We start from the raw sequence: 19,800 nt of genomic DNA on the forward strand, positions 1-19,800 counted from the left end.
AAATGATCCTAAGTCTAATTTCAAGTGTCACAGGCTATAAATAATATCATTAAACTTCATGCCAAGCAGCTCAATACTGCTATTTTAAGGTACTTGATAGATAACGCAACATCAGATAGTTCCTCTATACAGAAAAGTATACATCGAATCAGAGAATTGAGAACATAAACCCAGAAATTATTAATCTAAAAATGAATACTAATGCAAATTTAACTAGCTATGTATTTTCATTACTAAATTCAACCTCTGCAAATGCAGTCTTAAATATTTAAACAAAAATATACAATTGTACTGTTTATTATACTAACAATTACAGTGAAGATAAGCCCAACTCTAGGTAAGTTTACTGAGACAAAATACAACAAAACCATGACTAATAACCATACAGTGTTAAGGCTGTCATTTCAATATTTCCAGACAACATACATTTTACCCAAGAGCAAAATGTAGCCACAATTAAGACCTTCCTCCTGAAAGTTGCTATTATTTCCAGTGAAATCAGATGATGACCCACTGGAATCATCATAAAACAGACTGGGTTAATACTTTTGTCCTATTAATCACTCTAATAAAAATCTCTCTTTTAGCTTTAGCTCATTCATCCTTTTCTTTGGATGTGGGGGATCTGTTTTAAAAAAGGCTAAACAAGCAAGGATGATGCATACTGAAGTAACGATAAGGCCAGGAGCAAATGGGGGAAGTGTGATCTCTTTTGGTGCTTTTCAGTAATAAGTGCAAGCCATCTTTTCCATTTTCTCACTTGTTTTTGTGATTGTCCATGCTCTCCCCCAATAATCTTACTTAATACAACACAGTCTCACACTTCATTCTACAACAGCTTTTTCCATCTAATCTGTGTGTGAAAGATCTGCATTTAAAGCTGAGAGGGTTTGAATATTGATCTTTTGTGTTGCTTGCAGGACAAAAATTATTGAACTGGAACAGTGGTAAAATGTGTATTGTTCATTATTTCTATTACAAAATTTTAATTTGGTGCAGCTTCTTAAGGCTGTGTCTATATTATCAAGGAGCATATTTGAAGTTTCATGCAACAGAAGTCCATTTCATACGCTCTAAGGCTCTTCTGCAATGCAAACCAGAGCATGGTAAGTGAAAATAACTGGCGGACTTACTTCTAAAATGCACTCCTGAACTGAAATAAAACATTAATATAGCCACATCCTAAGCAGTTCCACTGTAATACTACTTTGTATTCAAGACTCCACTCTTTCTGACTGAGTCTTCCCATATAAAATTTCGAAGAGTAACTGTTTTATATGAGAAATGCAATGAGTTTCAAGGAGGATCATCAGACCTCTGAAAACTCTTCTTCAAGTTCTACGATCAAAAGAAGATACATGTAAGGTAGACTTCCTTGCCTTTGATACAATCAGGATCTCTTTCACAGACAGTAATAAACCAGTGCTGTTTAAGCCCAATTGTATTCTCAGAGCTCAAAATATGCTTCAGGACTGCAATATTTATTTATTTATTTATTTAGAATGGACAAAACAAGTGGCATCAAGGTTGTGCTTCTTTTTTATAGGCTTATATGAGAAGAATCAAGAATATATATCCTTCTTCTTCTTTTAATTAACTCACCACATCACATTATACAAGTGAAATCTCAGAGTCATCCTTCTGATGTGCTCAATAAACTTTTTCAAGAGAAAAACATAAGTCAACTAAGTAAGCATATATTACATTATTCAACCCTTTTGACAAATGAGGTTGTTTTTTCACTTGACTATGAGGAGATATGTAAATTAGAAATTAAAGGAAAAAGTTTCTCTTTCTTCTTGTCTGCAAACACCCACTTTATATGTGAGATTTCTGACAATTAAGAGTTGATTATTTTCCTGGGATTAAGTTTTAAGAATACTTACATCTCACTCTAGTGACTAAGTACTAGATCAATTAATAAAATAAGCATCTTACCATATAAAAGAAAAAATAACACTGATTAGGGTTTTAAGTTCAGAAACAAGAATGCCAGAAACATAAACGTATCCACTCCTAGATAAGCTGCAGCATGAATACATTTACTGTTTTTATGATAAAGATTATCCAAACTAAACTAATTAAAACAAAATGATTGATAAAAGTAGCAACCTCTATGTATTCAGATAATGTTTGTTTTATTGCTGATTTCCTGACCACTTCTCTTTGATATCCAGCTAAGAAGAACAGCTGTGACATTGCCTTCCCCATTGAGAATCAGCATCTAAACTTCTCTGTGAATGTATTCAGCTTTCCACAAATGTTGCACCATGCAGTAACTTGACTCTACACAGCTGCTCCATTTCCCATCTTTTCTTCTCTTCTTTCTGTGTTATTCCCCAGAGCACTGAAAGCCTCCTGTTCCCCTTTTTCACATCCTTTCCTACATCAAAGCACATCATGATATGGAAACAACAGTGAAATTGCTGTTGTTCGTTGAATCAAGCAAAATCACAGTCTCAGAAGATAACAGAAAAAGTAGTATATTAGTGTTATAAAATACTGCTTGACCACATACTGGTCAAGTTAAGTGGTCTTAATGAAACTGTTGCTGTTCTGAGGGGAGAAAAATAAACCACAAACCACCAAGCCCAATCCAGATGATAAACTGTAGGAATATAAAACTAACATAACTAAAATTAGTCTCAGAACTGATCCTCAGTATGCATTTCAAAGCATCACCCATTTGCATGTCTTTCAGGACTTAAACATTCAAACACATAAATATACACTTATATTTATGTAAGTAGCTTCATTGATTTCACCAATTTTACTCGTGTTTATAGGATGGCAGATTATACATTCTTTGAGTCCACAATGTCCTTATCTTTGTGCCTTGTGCAGCACATTAATCATAATGTAGTTGAAAGGTATGACATTAAAGTGTGTTAAGAAGCATCATCAGTCCTTTGTGCCACTAGATTATTTTATCTATTTATAGTTCACAAAATTAAAAAAATGAAACAAAACAAAACACAGAACCTGAATGAATACAGACCCAATCCTAGAGGCAAAATCTTTTGTCCTGTTCTTCAGGTACATTTAGAACATTATACACTTGTATTTTGTCAGAGCTAACAGAAGTTACTTTTTTATTTCTTAAGGTGCTTCCTTCCCCTCCATCAAATTCATTCAATTAAAAATACAGGCATTAACATAAAAGACTATTATTTTACCAAAATATAGGGTCATACTAGCAAACTAGGAACTCTGTGTGAATAGATCTAATCGGAAGGACTGTGGGCTGTAGGACTAGGTCTCAATTCAGAAATGTGCTAGCAATTATCACTCTGTTCCCTAACGCATCAATCTGGTAATACCCGACCAAGGTAAATCTCAACCAAAAAAAAATTATTTCAGATAAGCCAACATTAGCATAGTAAAGAATCACCTGGATGATAATTTGTGAAGAAAACTTTATTTCAGGCATAAGAGTAATAGACTAAGGGAAATACACTTGGAGGCCAAATGTCTCAGAGTTTGATTCTGAGCATAAGGAAAGAAACCCCTATTTTAATTTCTGGTGCTCTGAAAAATGCTTGTACTACTTTCATCATTCACCTTTAGCGTTCACCTTTCAATCTCCCCACCAATTTCTACAAGTAAGAGTCATGAAAAAAGTTAATTACTTTTTGTTATTTCTGGTCCTTTCTCCCTCATTTCAGCTCTTTCTTTTACTATTCCTCCTCAAACACTTAAACACATCATTTGCAAACTCCTGGGAGAGTCTTATTAAATTTTCTGAAGAAATAGAAAGAAAGGTTTCCATTTTTCAGTCTCTCATGTTAAAGATTTTCCATTTTGAATATGTAAGTAAAAATTTATTAGGCTATAGAATGACTAGCTATATGGCCAGTGATTATGTGATCAGACCAGAGATCACAGAAGCACAGAATGGTTGAGCCTGGCAGGCACCTCTGGAGATCATCCAGTCCAACTCCTTGCTCAGAACAGGGTCACCTAGGGCAGGTTGATCAGGGCTATGCCCAGTTAGGTTTTGAACATCTCTGAAGATGAAGACTCCACAACCTCTCTGGGCAACCTGGTCCAGTGCTCAACCACCCTCACAGTAAAAAGGTTTTTTCCTGCTTAGATGGAACTTCCTGTGTTTCAGCTTGTGCCCACTGCCTCTTGCCCTGTCACTGGGCACCACTGAGAAAAGTCTGGCTCCATCTTCTTTACTCCCCTCATCAGGTATTTAGAAACACTGATAAGATTCCCCTGAGCCTTTTCTTATCCAGGCTGAGCACGCCCAGCTCTTTCTGCCTGTCTTTGTATGTCAGTCTCCAATTCCTTAATCATCCTTTTGACTCTTCATTAGACTCGCTCTAGTATGTCCATGTCTCTCTTGCACTGGGGAGCCCAAACCTGGACCCAGCACTCCAGGGGCGGCCTCACCAGTGCCGAGTAGGTGGGAAGGATCACCTCCCTCCACCTGCAGGCAACGCTCTGCCTAATGTTGCCCAGGGTGTTGCTGGCTGCCTTTGCCACAACTGTGTCAGATCAGAGTTTAAATCCATATTTATTACTTATACAAAATGAAATAAGTCCAAGGAAGATGAAGACTTTTCTCAGTGTGATCTGGGTGATCATGGACTTAGTTGAGATAGCAAAGATTCAGGTTTATGTCTTTGGTCTCAGTTTGAATGGTTCTGAATGTCTTCTATATTGCAACCATTGCCATAACCACTATGCATTAATTGGCCATGAGGGAGTTTTCTCTCTCTGGCCAGGAATTCCATTCCTGTCAAAACTAAAAGAGCAGGTTCATAGAGATTTCATTTGATCAGTTTGGCATTTGCTATTAAAAAAAAAAAGAGAGAAAAACAATCTCCCCCTCCCCCAAGACCACCAAGCAATGTACCGACAAATTCTTGTCTAGGTGTTTTCAAAAGTAATACCTACTTCACAAAATCCACATAGTAACTTTTCACGCTGACATAGTATTTTGCCCTGTCTTAGATTAGGCTGTATTAGCATTTGTGTTTAAAATTAAATTTGGGAAATTCTATTTTATTGGTCATGCAGTAAGATGGATCCAACAATTGTTATTCCATTTCAGGTACTATGGAACAGATTTTATTTCAGAATTGGCAACATGTTTCTGTAAAAGGCAAATCTGCAGGATTAAACATAAAAAATCTAGCTAGAGGATGAGGATTATGCTTGATTTTTCAACCTTTCAGAGAATCATTTCAAGCAAGAGAAGATCAGGAGAATTCCAGTTTCAGAACACAGACAGGAAGTACTAGCAAATGAATTACTATTAAATAACATTATCATTATTGAAATCAATTGAACTGAGCACTGAACTGAGAGATACCCTCTCTCTTCCCTGTTGGCTATGTTCATCATTTAATCCATACACCAGGTCACAAAATTAAGTGTGCTGGGCACACTTATACACATTGATAAGAACCCCCCGAGCCTTCTCTTCTCCAGGGTGAGCAGGCCCAGGTCTCTCAGCCTCTCCTCGTATGTCAGTCTCCAATTCCTTAAACATCTTTGTGACCCTTTGCTGGATTCGCTCTAGTATATTCATGTCTCTCTTGTACTTCCAACAGCTCACAAAATTAAGTGTGTTGGGCAATTATATTTGTAAAATTACGTTTGAAATAGAGTTGCAAAGAATTTTATTGTTTCACTGGATCTATGCTGCTGAAGAGTATAGATGAGACAGAACATGCATCTACCTCAAATTTCTGCTATTGAGAAAACAGCTGCTTGGACACCTTAAAAATAGACAGCTGAGAAAACAAGCACCTTCAAAATATTGATAGGAACAGCAAAGCAAACAGCAAAGAATGCCTTGCCTGCAGTTCATTTCCCTTGTTTTATATAAAAACAGTACTATGAAAAAATAAGGGTACCGCCCATACAATTCATTCTTAAATATAATTTAAGGCACAGCATATTTATCCTCTTATTAACAGCAAAACTCTTGAATCTAATGGAAAGCTATTTAGTCCTAAGCTAAGCGAGCATGAAGGTGGTAAAAAAAAAAAAATTTCTATGCATTTCATGCTGACAGTATTAATGTTGCTTCATTTATCATATGCTGTCAGACTTCTAGTCTGTCTTTGCTACAAGTGCTACATCAGTCAGCATCAAAGAATATTTCAGATACTTTTGGTAACCTGTGTATGCAGATGGGAGGCACTCTCAGGTTATTGTTTAAATACATGTCACACAGTATTCTTTGTCAAATTTCAGTTATAAAATATGTAATTAAATACAGCTACATGCTTAATATAAAATGATTGCATTTGCATAATAACAGAATAAATCCATTCTAATTTCAAAACTATATCTAATACTGCACAAGCTGCATAAAATGTCAAATGCAATTACCGCTAAAAAGACAAACCAGAAGAGTAATTAACACAGTTGAGAGTTCATATCACCATAAGTTTGAAAGCAGAAAGTAAAATTCATTATCCTCATCTCCCTCATATAGTTCTGTATCAAACCAGACCTCATGGGGACACATGATGTATTTAAATTAGACAATAAAAAGCAACACATAATTACACAACTCCTTGGAGTAACTGGTTTGTATTACTGAAAATTCTCCAGAAAGTATTCTAAATGAGTGAATCACCTCAACTGTTACATTGCTCTCAGTTCAGACAAATGATGCATGCAAATACATGCTTATATAAACAAACAGTGTATTTATAATGCAACAACTTAATATAATTACATCATCAGGTAATCAGAATGTGCAATTATGTTAGTCTCACTCTTCTCCTTCTGCTTCTGCTAAACACTAGGGAAACATTAATCTTATTTTCTTTTAGTGACATTTGATCTAATGGTTTCTGAACACGAAAAGCAAAAGAAACACTGAAAAATGTGAGATTTCCCCAAACTACTTCTGTTTATTAAACACTATCTGCACAACAAGACATTATTTTCCTAGTTGTTTAAAAAAATACTGAGAGTTTGAGAGTGTAAAGCAGAAAACTGCTGCATCAATAAGGTAGAGATAAACATTTTTAGTGTCACAGAGAAAAAGCTATTATTGAGCTCAGAGATTTAGGCTTCCAATATTGGTAGAAAGAAGTCTTTTATCAAAACACTGTTTTCTACTGACTGCCTAAAAATAGAGAATTAAAACAGAATTATAACAGGAACGCTTCAGCATTCTGAGTGACTATTTTTGCATTATTAAGTCCATGCCCCTGCATAAAGAACAAGACAGAGACTGCAGATCCAAGTCTATATGTCATATTTAACCATAACTTCTGTGAACTCTGTAAACCTAAGTAGCCAAAGTTTCTTTCAAAGGACTTGTGAGACAATGATCTGTACTCAGAAACTAAAATTTTGTTTTGCTTACTATGGTCTGGCTTCAGCCTGGCTGATGAGAGAAAAACAATCTGACTTAAAGTAGAAAACAAAAAATTAACCTGAAAATAGTAATTCTGGTAGAAAGCATTGAGAATCTTTCCTGTGCTGGGGCAGGGCTTGAGAAGGACGCTTGCTGGGAAGCTCTCCTGGCCTAGACACAGATATAGACCTATGTCTACAGATACATCTCCAATGGCATGACCATTAATGAAGCTGCAAAAAGTTCTCCCTTACAACTCCTTTTGCAATGATCATCATAGTAATACTGATCCTGCTGTTCTGAAGCAAATCCTTCTTTCTAATTATTTAACTCTTCTTCAACATAAATGAGGTTTCAGGTTTCCTGGTTCTTTTTCAGATTCAATGAGTTATCTGCACATAAAAATAAAAGTCCCCACTCTCAAAATCCTGGTCTGGCCTTTTCTGGTCTCCTTTTATGCCCACTTGCGTTTGCACATATGGCATTTTTATTATTAATACGAGTAAGCAGTTTCAGTTTCTTTGCTTTCCCTTTTACTCCACTCATTAACTCTACATGTTAATTATCTTCTGAATAAAAAATATAGATGAGCATTATCCGAAATTCTGTCATTTCTTGGTCCTTTAACACCTTTTCATGACCACTTGAGCTTGTCACCTCTTTGGATGATTTTGGCAACCGAAGCATTTGCTGTTTAAAGCTGCTTATGAATTAGTCTGCTAGTGCAAGTAATTGGTGCACTTATCTGCACACAATGACTACATCACTAGTGTTTAATTTTACTGTCCTAGTGCTTTGACATGTAATAAACATGAAAGATGTCTCACAATGCTAGGTTTATATTGGTTTCTATTCATTAGTCTCATATCTTCTGTTTGCAATGAACTACTTATTTGGCTATGGCAGGAAACTTATGCATGAAATTTCTAACTGACAAGTTTGTGGGTTCGGTTTAATAGCTTACAACTAAATGTGGTCATAAATTTTCTGATTTTTTTTCCGCCTACATGAGAATACAATTCTTTAAAATTAAAATTCTCAACTTAGTTTCCACAGGAATGTCTAATAAAAAGCAGGGTAGTTTCTTCTGAAATCTGGCTTCTCAGTGTACCTACCTTAGTCCTCAATTCTTATTAAGCAGTTGGACTGGCATGTGGCTGAAAAGCCCTCCAAAGGATTTTGGCTTAGGACGTGGTTACATTACATAGTCAAGATGTTAAAAAATATATTAAAGATATAGACTGCATTTGAACTTGTCTGTTTGTATATATGTACAATTTACACAGCAAGTTTCTTGGAATACAAGTCATTGCCTGGTGTGTTTTGCAGGGTAAGTAAGTGCATTTCTGGCCTGCAGTACAGAATAAGAAAGGTTTATTATCATTCATGGCATGTTGGGGTGATGGTATGGAATAGCGAGCAAGAGCCCCTTGCCACAGACTAAGTACATACATGCATATTCCTGAGGGTTCAGTGAATCTGAATCTCTTTTGTATGTACAAACTGAGCAAAAACAGCCCTTTTTTTGTCTTCTTCTTAATTTCCTTCCTTACTAATACATTAAAGTGAAGTGTGAAAGTGAACTCTAACAAGCAGAGAATAAAGACTGGCAGAGTAATAATAACTGAGGAATAAATGAAAAGCCATACTCTATTTTTTAACCAGTCAGCTGACATGAATAAAATTGTTTTATTGATAAAATTTTACTTTAAGAAGTAAATTCCTTATATTTCCTCCATTATCCAGTTTTGCAGCAATACAAATTGGCAATATTTGCACCACTATCAGGAAAAGATATCTGTTTGTGAGGGGAAAGCTTTTAAAATGAAGACCCTTGATACAGAGTACTGTGTTATGACTGGTGCAAATATTGCCTGTCTTACTTAACAAATCAAATTAATTTTCCTCAATTTCTTAGCTGAGTAGTCTCTTACACAAAATTGCTCTTTTTGGAGGTGCTTTTAAATCATTTCCTTATGTCATTCAAAAAATTTTTTTTGCTTTTTAATGAAAATTTTCATATAAGAAGAATCAGAGCATATCTGACTTGGTGAACTGTAAAACAGTTACTAGGAAGAATAATAATGCAAAAGCTTGTTTTTTTGCTTTCAGTCAGTATACATAGCAAATTAAACAGAATCAGGGAACACATCCAGGTCCTGGAATTTGGATGTCTATACCGATAAAGAGATGGCTAAGAATGGGCATGGCTTTCGCCAGACCAACAAGCACTGTTCCAAAAACCAGGCATGTTTTTAGGAGAGATCATTCCCAAAAGGCAGTTTGGATGTAGCAATTCTAGTAAGAGAGCTTAATCAAATGGATGTGGCTTTTTTGTGACAACTGGTCTCAGTGCAAGAGAAGGACCATGGACATGTTTGACTCGCTAGTATATTCACAGTCAGTCTCCATTAATTTACTCCCATGCTTTGCTTCCAACTGACTTTTACTGGTATTGTCCATTCACTTTGTATAAAACTCACTTATCATCAGAAAAAATATCAGGTACTAGCGGAGAAACAGAAGTTTACGGAAGTTTGTGTTTTTTCCTCCACATAATACATTCCTCCAATTAAGGTGAATTGCTAGAAAAACAGCATTTGTCACTTGAGATTAATGCCAAGTCATCAGAAGAAGCTGCGGTCACAACAACCGCTTCACAATGTTAACACATTGTATTACTAAGTAAACAAATGTATTGCTTGGTTCAAATCATTACAATTGATTTTCCTAAACTTAAAACATTTGTTATTACTGAAGCCCCTATTCCAATAAGAGACATGACTAAAAATAATGCTCCAATTACAAAGAACACATGCTAGTAAAAACCTACATCCTTTTAAATTAATTGCAGCTAATTACTATGTTTCAAGTCAGTGACAATTTAATGAAATGGAAGAAGATGCAAATCTTGAATAGCTACTTTACTATAGTTCTTAACATTTATTTAAAAGGAGCTTTCCTGACTATGATTTTTAAACAAAGCAGTGTTCTGTTTACTTAAACAGAATTCTCCTCAATCCAGTAGAAAAAATGAACTTTCTCTCTCCTTGGGCAAGAAGAAAAATAACAATTCTAATAGCTGCCAGAAAGTCATCAATCAGACTCCATTCAGTAGAAGGGCATTTCATAATCCACTTGTGCTTGTGAATTATGAGATTTCTTCCAGAGGCTTAAAAATGCTATAAAGAGTTTGACACAAGCAGTGATAGGCAGATGGCCTAGGAAGAAACTCTGATCTATCTAAATAGGCGCAGATCAGCAGACAGGTGCAAATGAAAAAACCCACAAACAGTATCAAAATATTTCCCCTTTTACTCACCGACTCTAACCAAAAGCCTAAAATTACTGTGGTCTTGGTGGACAGATATGTATGACCATGTTGGAAGCAAAAGAGAACAGACGCACTGTTGTTTTGCCTCTGCATACTAATGTATCTTCTGTTAACATGTCAGAATTGCTGTTCTTCTACAGTCAAGATCAGTGAACAGAACGATGTTTACTTCTTGAAAATGAAACAAATAAACACCCCGCTACAGTTTTTGCCCTTTGTACCTTGGAAGGCTTGATATGTAAATAGCAAAAACCTGGAAGGAAGAACTGAAAATTTAATCTTATGGCTCAATGTAGGTGCAAAAACACCTTTAAAAGAAAACTCATTGTTCAAAACAATTGTTTACATGGCAGATTCTTCTGTATTTATTGGAGGGGGGGAGGACTTATTTTTATAAGTTATTTTTTCCTTTTGTCTATAGCTGTGGATGGTTCTTACACAGAATTTTTTTTTTAAGATACTAGTTGAAAAGAGAGCCAGGTCTACAAAGTTCAGTTACAGGTAAGAATGAAGGATTAGATCTAATTTTTTACGAATCTCTAGTTTGCCAAATGACCCATTTTTCATTGATCACAGCAAAAAAATAAGCTTCTGCAAATACCAGATAATTCAAGCGTTTTAATGCCATTACTCCCCAAAATCTAATCTTGAGAATAGTAAAAGATGGCCTATACTGGAAATTAACTGCTCTAACAGAGGACTATCTTCCATTCAAAACTGCTCTCCAGGATAATGCCAACTGAAGTCAGAAACATATGGAGACTTAAGGTACATTAGTATAAAATCAAATTAGTATAAAAAGATAATTTAACCTATTTGTCATTAAAAAAAGTGATTCAAATTTCACTTTTACAGGGTACAACAACTCTGGATTTTGAAGTATAGCATAATGGAATTTAGCAGCATCTCAGTCAAATAGTTAAAAACACGGATTAATACAACAGTGCAAAAATAAGTCAGTATTTCCATCCAGCTTCACTTCCTCAGCATAATCACTTGTAATTATGATTTTTCACATTATTGTAAATTAAGGAATAGATCCTTCAGCACCTTAAATTTCAAGTTTTGAGTTTACTGTCAACATAAAAGCCAAGTACTGTCATGGAATTCTGGACAAAAGAGCTCTGTCTTATAGACAGTCAACCTATCTCACATTTAAGAAATCTAAGAACTCACCAAGGCATGTGCTCCTTCCTCTCCTAACAACTGTAATGAAGACAGCACAATGAAAGTACAACTATTTCAACAGTACCATCTCAACTAACGATTTTTTTTTCTTCAGGGTTCTCTAGGACACAAAAATACAACATTCTCTCTTTTAACATTTTTGGTTTCTACAGGCAAGCAATTGTCTGAAAGCTGTCTGACCACTAACAATGAAAAATTTAATCATTATCTCTTTTTATTATCGCAACAGAGCATGCTGACAAAAATCAGCCAAACACCAGATTAACTTAAGTATCTGAAAATAATGGAGGAAAATTAATTCAGTTAAGCTACAGAGAATAAACTAGACGCCATTTATATAACTTCTATAAATATCAGAAATGCTTACTAAAAACTCTCATGTGTGTCAAGTGCACAATTTAGGAATGAAGCTTGGCAGAATAATTCATTTTCAAGAGGTAAAAAAAATCTAAATGCCCATTTCAGCAACGTTTTATTTTTGTACGTTTTTAACATTATGCTTCAAGATAATGTTTCAAATGTAATACATGCTGAAAGATGTCAGACAGAATCATCCTGTGTCTCACCTTAAATTTTTGCAACAATTTCCAAAACAGCACTTAAAGGTTAGTAGCAGAAGCAGTTCTCATTTTCCAAATAATTTCACTTTTGTTAAATTCAGTAGCTGCATACTGAAAAAAACCCATTCTTTTGTAAATCTGACACGTCTCTAAACTGAAACACTTACCTGCCACTGTTTCATGAGTTCTCGAACCACTTTGGCATCCTCTAGCACCTTTTCTTTGTGTGTAGCATCCTGCAGGACATTAGCAGTTGTTTCAGCTTCTGTCAGCCAAGCAAGGAACTTTTCCAGATCCAGGTAGAATTGCTGCAACATTCGCAGAGCTGCTTCCATTGCAGCTTCACGCTCACTAACCCTGTGCAAGTACAAACAGTCAAATATAGCACTCACAGGAAGAAAAGAAATCGTAATCATTAAAAAAATATAACAAAGACATTCCATAAATTTTTCATGCACCAATCAAGGTAAGGATTTGCAGATATATTAGCTATAATGAAACAGCATGCACTGCATGTTTTGCAGGTAGAGTCCCTTTCTATCTTCTCTTGTGAGAAGAAATAATTGGAGTTCATCTGCTAAAAAAAATCAAGGAAATTACTACTTCTTTTTTTGAAAGTATCATACCTGAAACATGCACAATTGAAACAAACCAAAATTAATTCCCTACTGTTTTAATCAAAGATGGCTTTCTTATTTGTCATTAACAGTACTGTGGGAAAGCTTGTTTAATTTTCAGAAACCGCAAAATAGTTCCTGGCCACTGAACAGTGTGACTAGTTTAATTATTAGTTTTTGTAAACTCAAACCTTTGCAGACTTCATTCAACACCTTATGCCCTAAAAATACTAAAGATTTGTTGTTGTTTTTTTTAATATGAATGCAATATAAATTACAAGAAATATTTCTATCAATCATTTGATAAAAGTCCTTTTTTTAATACAAAGACTGTCTTATCCTTGGTGAAAGTCCAAATAACAGGTTGGGAAAGAAGAACGCTGAAGGCCCCAGCAATTCTGATGCTGAAAAATCTTTAAGTGTATTTGTATTCTATCAGTATTTATGTGCAATGTAGCTGTCCTACACGTCCTCATCGATTTTTAACATTAAACTTGAGCTAAATACCCATTTAGAAATCTGAACAGCTAAGAATGACATACTGTTCATTAATATGAGTTTGTCAAGGTTACTTAGCTATTGTATTACATGCATATTTGTTTAACATAAGCATGATGAGTGAGTAATTTTTAAGCTCAGAAAATACACAGTAAAATTACCTGATAATTTACACTACTTCAAGTGGAATGAATGCAATTCAATGCACATGTATGCCTAGTCTACAAACCTATGGTGATCTGAATACTTCTGGGTAGATATAATGTCTAATTTTGTGGATATTATGACAGAGACTAATATACCAGATTTTATCAGAAATAATTTCTCAAATTGTATTTTATCATAACTTTACTGGGTAAGGTCATGAAATTCCTAAGTCCTAACCTCTAGATCAAATCACATTCACTGTCATGAAGTTGTACTCCTCAAGAAGTAAAGGCATCATCCTAAAACCTAGTACATTAGTTGAACCAAGAAAAAAAAACCCAAAATTTGACACACGGTTTGCCATGTGTCACTGACTTAACATGTTTTTCAACAAGCAAACACGCAATTTGTGACAGAGGACTGTAAGAACAAAAGATTCAGCCAGTCAGAATACCAGAGAGGACGGCCACTTACTTTCAGTGAAAATAAACCACCCTAAGGGTCAGATCTCACAGTAGCTGTATTTCTATAATATTCCTCATCCTTTCAGGTCTTATTTGCTTTCCCCAACCGTTTCGTGAGAAACATAGTTTATTCTTGGATCTTTTCTCATAAACTGAGAAAGCTATTGAATGCCTTGAAGCTACAAAGTCATCCACTGATTCTTTAAAACTTAAAAAAGGACTGGATTCTCATCTCAGAGTCACCTGTAGCCACCTAAAAGAAGTCTCTACCTCAAAAGCATTCTTCCAGTTTGGTACTGATTTAGTCCGTGTTAGAATATGTCCCCAGGAGCCTCTTAGGATGAGAGTGAACCATGCTTAGGTTCAGAATAGCGAAAACAGTCTTCTTTCCAACTTTGCCCTACATGGAGCTACAGCAGGCTTGTGGTTAAGCCACTATTCAAATTTAAACAACTGCAATAAAAAATACCTGTTTTTCTTTTATTAAACTAAAAAATAACTTCAGAGATATGAGAGATACCTAAATATTCTGACAGTATACATAAAATCAGTACAGACTTGGAGAAAACAGTAAGAAACAGAAAATCTTCTACCTGATAAATACAGTATTGACCTATATATTTCTCATTTTATCTCAAAAATATCTCATTTATTTGATAGAAGTTGGAAATGGAATAAACTTACATAAACCAAAACCAGTTTACCCAGTTCTTCAGAGCACAATTCTCTTCTGAGATATTCTTTATAGCGTTATGCTACTTCAATTTTCAGTGTGCCACATGATGTATAATATTATCGCCTAAAAGTTTTTGCAGAATCAGGCCTAATACTTTCTTCACATGCAGACCTTTCTTCAAAATCTTAAAGGCACATTTTTAACTCCAATCAACCTGAATTATTGCAAATACATAGCAATGCTCTACTAACAGTGTTGTGCAAATACACTATAAAATGTAAAAGCTGTAAGTGAGGGGTCGTGGTTTTATGGGTGTATATTACTTTCGCATGGTATCCTGAGAAACAGGACTCAAAGTATATTCATCCACTTGAATAAATACCAAGGACATTTTTAATCTAAAAAAGAAAGAATACAAGTCCAGATATGAAAAATACATTTGAAGGGAGAGCTAGTAGAAGTATTAACTCAAAATCAGAATTTACGTTTTAGAGAAACTTCCAGACTGTGATAAAAATATATAGTGTTTTATCGATCTGGTCAAAAAATGAGTTTTTAGTTATGAAGAATCTTCTAACAGTTCTATTCCATGATGCACAAAAAAACTATGGTGCATAATTCTTTTACCCTACGAAAATGTGTTGCTCATCCATAAGCATACTAACACACCCTCCAGAAAAAACCGTGGTACTTTTCATTTTAAATTTTGCTACATCTAACATGCAATAAACATTCAACTACATCGGCAGCTCTGCAGTGCATCAATAAGCCTCACTCTACTCGGTTCTCTAACTAGTTCAAAAATTACGAGGTTAGAATACAGAAAAGAAGGTCTACAAATGAGGAATAAAGTTCTCTTAGTATCACATCCAGCATGTGATAAAACAAATCACACAAAATTATAGGGGAGATGAAAATATATATATTGGAAAAGAAATTATTGCACAAAAACAAAACAAAGAGGCTTTCTTTTTAGCCTTTATCATCCAAATATGTTTAATTTCATAGTGAGTACAAGTTATAAGAAAAGAACATGAAGAAGCAGAAAATATTTTTCTACTGTATGTGGAATACTGCCCAGAATACTATGAAATATTGCTGAAATATTAAAAATAATCATAACAAAAATGATTTTTAACAGAATGATCCTCTTTTGCTCTGTTTGACTATGATATAAATGTATACACACAGTGTTACTACCAGAAGCTTCTTATTCACTGGAGATATACTAAAGGTAGGATTCATCTCATTTACATTTAGACCCCCACTACATTCCTTTTGCAAAACATGTCGGACAAGCATTTCTACAATATAATTCCTCCTCCCTTGTCTGCAGTCTGATGAATTACCTTCAGAGCCAATTTTTTGCTCTTGAATACAGTGATAAATTACAGGACTAACTTAAGAAGCCTAAATTTGACAGAATTAAATGTAAGTAAGTGGATCAGTTCTCATTGTTTGGGGACTGATTTCTGGAAACCAGTGGCACCAGTGATAGTGGACTGATAGTGGACCACTACAATTGGCACATGAGCCTTGTTACAGGACAGAAATCATGATACTGTCTTGGGAATGTGTTCAGTGAAGGTTTCATGTTGAGCGAAAATGAAGGCAAGTCAGGGGCAGTAAGTCTCATACGCAGTACCTAAATGTGAGTTTTTACATGTGGAAGAGGCCTATAAAGGTTTAAAAAATTCCACAGACAAAGAAAAAAATACCAGCCTATGCTGCAATACACTGCTATGATTCTGAGAACTTCTAAAGCTTTTTTAAACAAAGCCATTTGGGAAGATAAATGGGTGAAAATGCAGCTATCTGAAATCTAGGTAATCTTCAAGTCCATAAGCAATCTACTGTATTATTAACTAAAATTCAGAGCCCATACTGTGATAGAGATCCAAAATAAATACATACAACAAAATACAAAATATTTACAACTGAATATGTTGCTGTGGAATCTAACAAGAAGAGAAAGGGCTGAGGTACGGGGATGATGGTGTCATTAGAAGTATTGCAAGAGTTAATTCAACAGACCCAAATGCCATACAACACAAGGAAGATAGCGCTCCATGAGTGAGAACTATGGAGATTTCCTCAGCTGTAGTAATTCACTACATAACATGGAGTGAATCATCTACATTTTCTGAATATCCATTTGTCTATTTGAAGGTGTAACATTTATTCAGATTATAAGATAGGTTGTGAGGTTTACTATTTAAATAATGCCTTGTGATGCTCAGATACCCGAAAGCATAGTAAGTGCAAAGCATTATACCAATGGACACTATAATCTGTATTAACACATACAGAAATGTCTTAAGGAGAGTGAGTACTGAAATATTTCATAGTGGTCTAGCAGAAATTTATGTACCATGGGTGTTTTTTAAAAAGGCAATACAGTGGAGAAATTCAGCATATTCAATAGACCACTAAATCACACTTCCATCTGCAGGCTGTGCAGCTCTAATGCTATCACACCGAGCTGTAAAGTAAAATATCCTGAACTACTGGCTGGCAAAGCATCAGCAAGAGGTTTTACTTCTACGCTTCATGTGCTTCTCTCTATATATAACATCATTTTCTCCTTTCTGACATTAGTATTTCATACAATTAAAGAAAAAATATGTTACCTGAATTTTCCTTTTCTGGGGCTAACTATCACAGGACAATTGGAGCTATATGTGTCTTCCTGCTAATACTGGACACAGATTACACCTTTTCATGAGGAGCACACACCTTCTGCTGGTATGACAGAGCAGGAATGGCAAAGCTTTATTGGAACATTTAATTTTTATTAGTAAATAAATTTAAGCTCTTACTGGTAACTCGTATACAACTGCTTAAACTTGGACTGACAGAAAAGCTCTTGTAAAGAGGCAGAATAATTTAACCTCAGGTAGAGTAGGGGTAAAAGGAGATTTCACAGATATGAAGGGAAAATGACCACAAATTTTCCATTCAAAAATTTAACATGTAATTCTTAAAATGAATACTACTGATAGAATTTTAAAATGCAAATTCAAAATAAACCATACTAATTTATTTTGGTACTACTGCTTAGAGGAACTTTCTCCCAGAATTTGGGATTTGTATTCCATAGTGCTATTTAAAGTTATTAATAGATGTTAAGAAGTGTTTAATTTGCAGATTAACTTTGGAACAGCTGATGCACATTAAGTCTGGAAAACTATGTTGAAAGAGCACTGTAAGACCTTGGTGTGTAGCTTTTCGGATCTCAACTCGCTTGCCACTTCATTCAGGGAAATGCAGCATTTTTCCAGTCACACTTTTGCTTTAATGTGCCTTTCAGTTCAGCCATTCATACAAAGGTTACTGGCTTTCTTTCCTGTAGAGGATTAGCACGTGGATGTCGATTTGAGTTTTTTGAGTGACCTTTATATTTACATACTTCTATACCTACTACCTCTAATTTGTCTGGCTTGATGAGAAAGTGGTCTTTCCTCAGTTGACCCTAGGGTAATGGAGACTGATCATCATCATTTTACCACTGTAATATCACCCATCTGTGCCTTCAGATTTTCAGTATATGGATCGCAAATACAATATGGCCTTCCGCTTTCGCTAACCTCCGCTCTTTCAAGGAAAAATTAGATCACACCTTCCCTAATCTATGCCCTGAAAAGATTACTACAAGCTGGCAGGGTGACATTGTTTTAAATCACCTGTATGCAGCTCTGAAATGATCCTCTATTCAGAAAGAGATTAGAAAGCCTCAGAGTGCAACTAAATACAGAGCTACACGTCAGGATCTAAGACAGTCTGCAGATCAGCATTCAGGTGTAGCTGACATTTATCCACAGACTCTTGGTTCCCACTATTCTGAATGAGGAACCGGGAAAGCTTTACCATTCTAGTACAGGAGTTTGCACTGGAAAGCTGGGCTATAGTCATTTTGTGCTTTAAGCATTCTCTGTAAGGACTAAGGGACAAGCCTTACGAAAATGGTACTTCTAAAAAGGCAAAAGTAACTTGCTAAAATTCTCTGTCTGATCTTTATCACTACAAATTCCTGCCTGAAAACAGCTGCTGTGGAAAACTGAAGAGGAGAAAAGATTTTGTTTCGATGGTGGGAAGGGCTGTGAATGAACAAGGAAAAATGCCTTTGTTGGGGTCCGATAAGCACACTCAGGCACTGTCCTGCTGATTCAGACATGTGAATGGGATTCCAACCAACGACAGCATGTTCCTCCTATATTCTATGTGCAGTACTTCACATTTCTTTCTTGGCAATATGGTCTACTGGCTGAAAACTGACTCTGTGTCTTTAAGTAAGTCAAAGGGCAACTCTGCCTTGGCTACACTACCCATATCTATGAGGTAAGAATAACCAATGGAATAATTTTAAATTCTAGGTGTAATTGCCCATACAGAGAGATTTACTGCAATAGCTGCTGCAAAGCAAACTCAGTCAGCCAGTTCTCTTTGTTGCTTCTCTTTATTTCTGGAGGCAAAAAGAACAAATCCCTCAAAACTGCTCAATTCGGGTTACCTTAATCTGCTTTGAGGGAGCCTGAAATAACCTAGGAAACAACATTTTATCAGTGAGTCTATATCAGCTACCATACTTAGAGAACAAACCGTATGTTATTCCTAATAACTTCCTATTGTAGCCAAACTCTAAGAATGAAAGATATAATTATAAAGCATACTGTTATTTCATCATTCCTTCCTTGCCATCTCTTAGTGAAATTATACATTTTTGTCTTTTAATATTTCCTTATAAACCAGTCCAGCATCTCTTCAGCACCTGCATAATTTTAAAGCATTAAAATTGTTATTCCTGTCAGAAAAACTGGGTGATGGATACATTGAAGAGGTTCACAACAGTCTTTGCAATATTTTTTTCCTCCTAGCAGCTATATTTTATATCCTATATTTTACTCCAATTTACTCAGGTTTGAAGAAGCTTAACAGAAACAAAAATAAATATTCTCAGAGTACTGATGATTAGTTTATTGAATC

The 19,800-nt window shown here is 35.3% G+C and overlaps 1 protein-coding gene across 1 annotated transcript in view; it reads right to left on the reverse strand.

Annotated features, from left to right (window-relative positions):
• DMD (dystrophin) overlaps window positions 1–19,800 on the reverse strand; it is a 1,189,181-nt gene that overhangs the window by 259,408 nt on the left and 909,973 nt on the right. Inside the window, exon 55 of the mRNA XM_067297573.1 lies at window positions 12,583–12,772. Coding sequence (XP_067153674.1) covers window positions 12,583–12,772 — 190 coding nt within the window. The remainder of the gene's footprint in view (window positions 1–12,582; window positions 12,773–19,800) is intronic.

This window comes from Apteryx mantelli, chromosome 1 (assembly GCF_036417845.1).
Source record: "Apteryx mantelli isolate bAptMan1 chromosome 1, bAptMan1.hap1, whole genome shotgun sequence".
Classification (NCBI taxonomy): Eukaryota; Metazoa; Chordata; class Aves; order Apterygiformes; family Apterygidae; genus Apteryx; species Apteryx mantelli.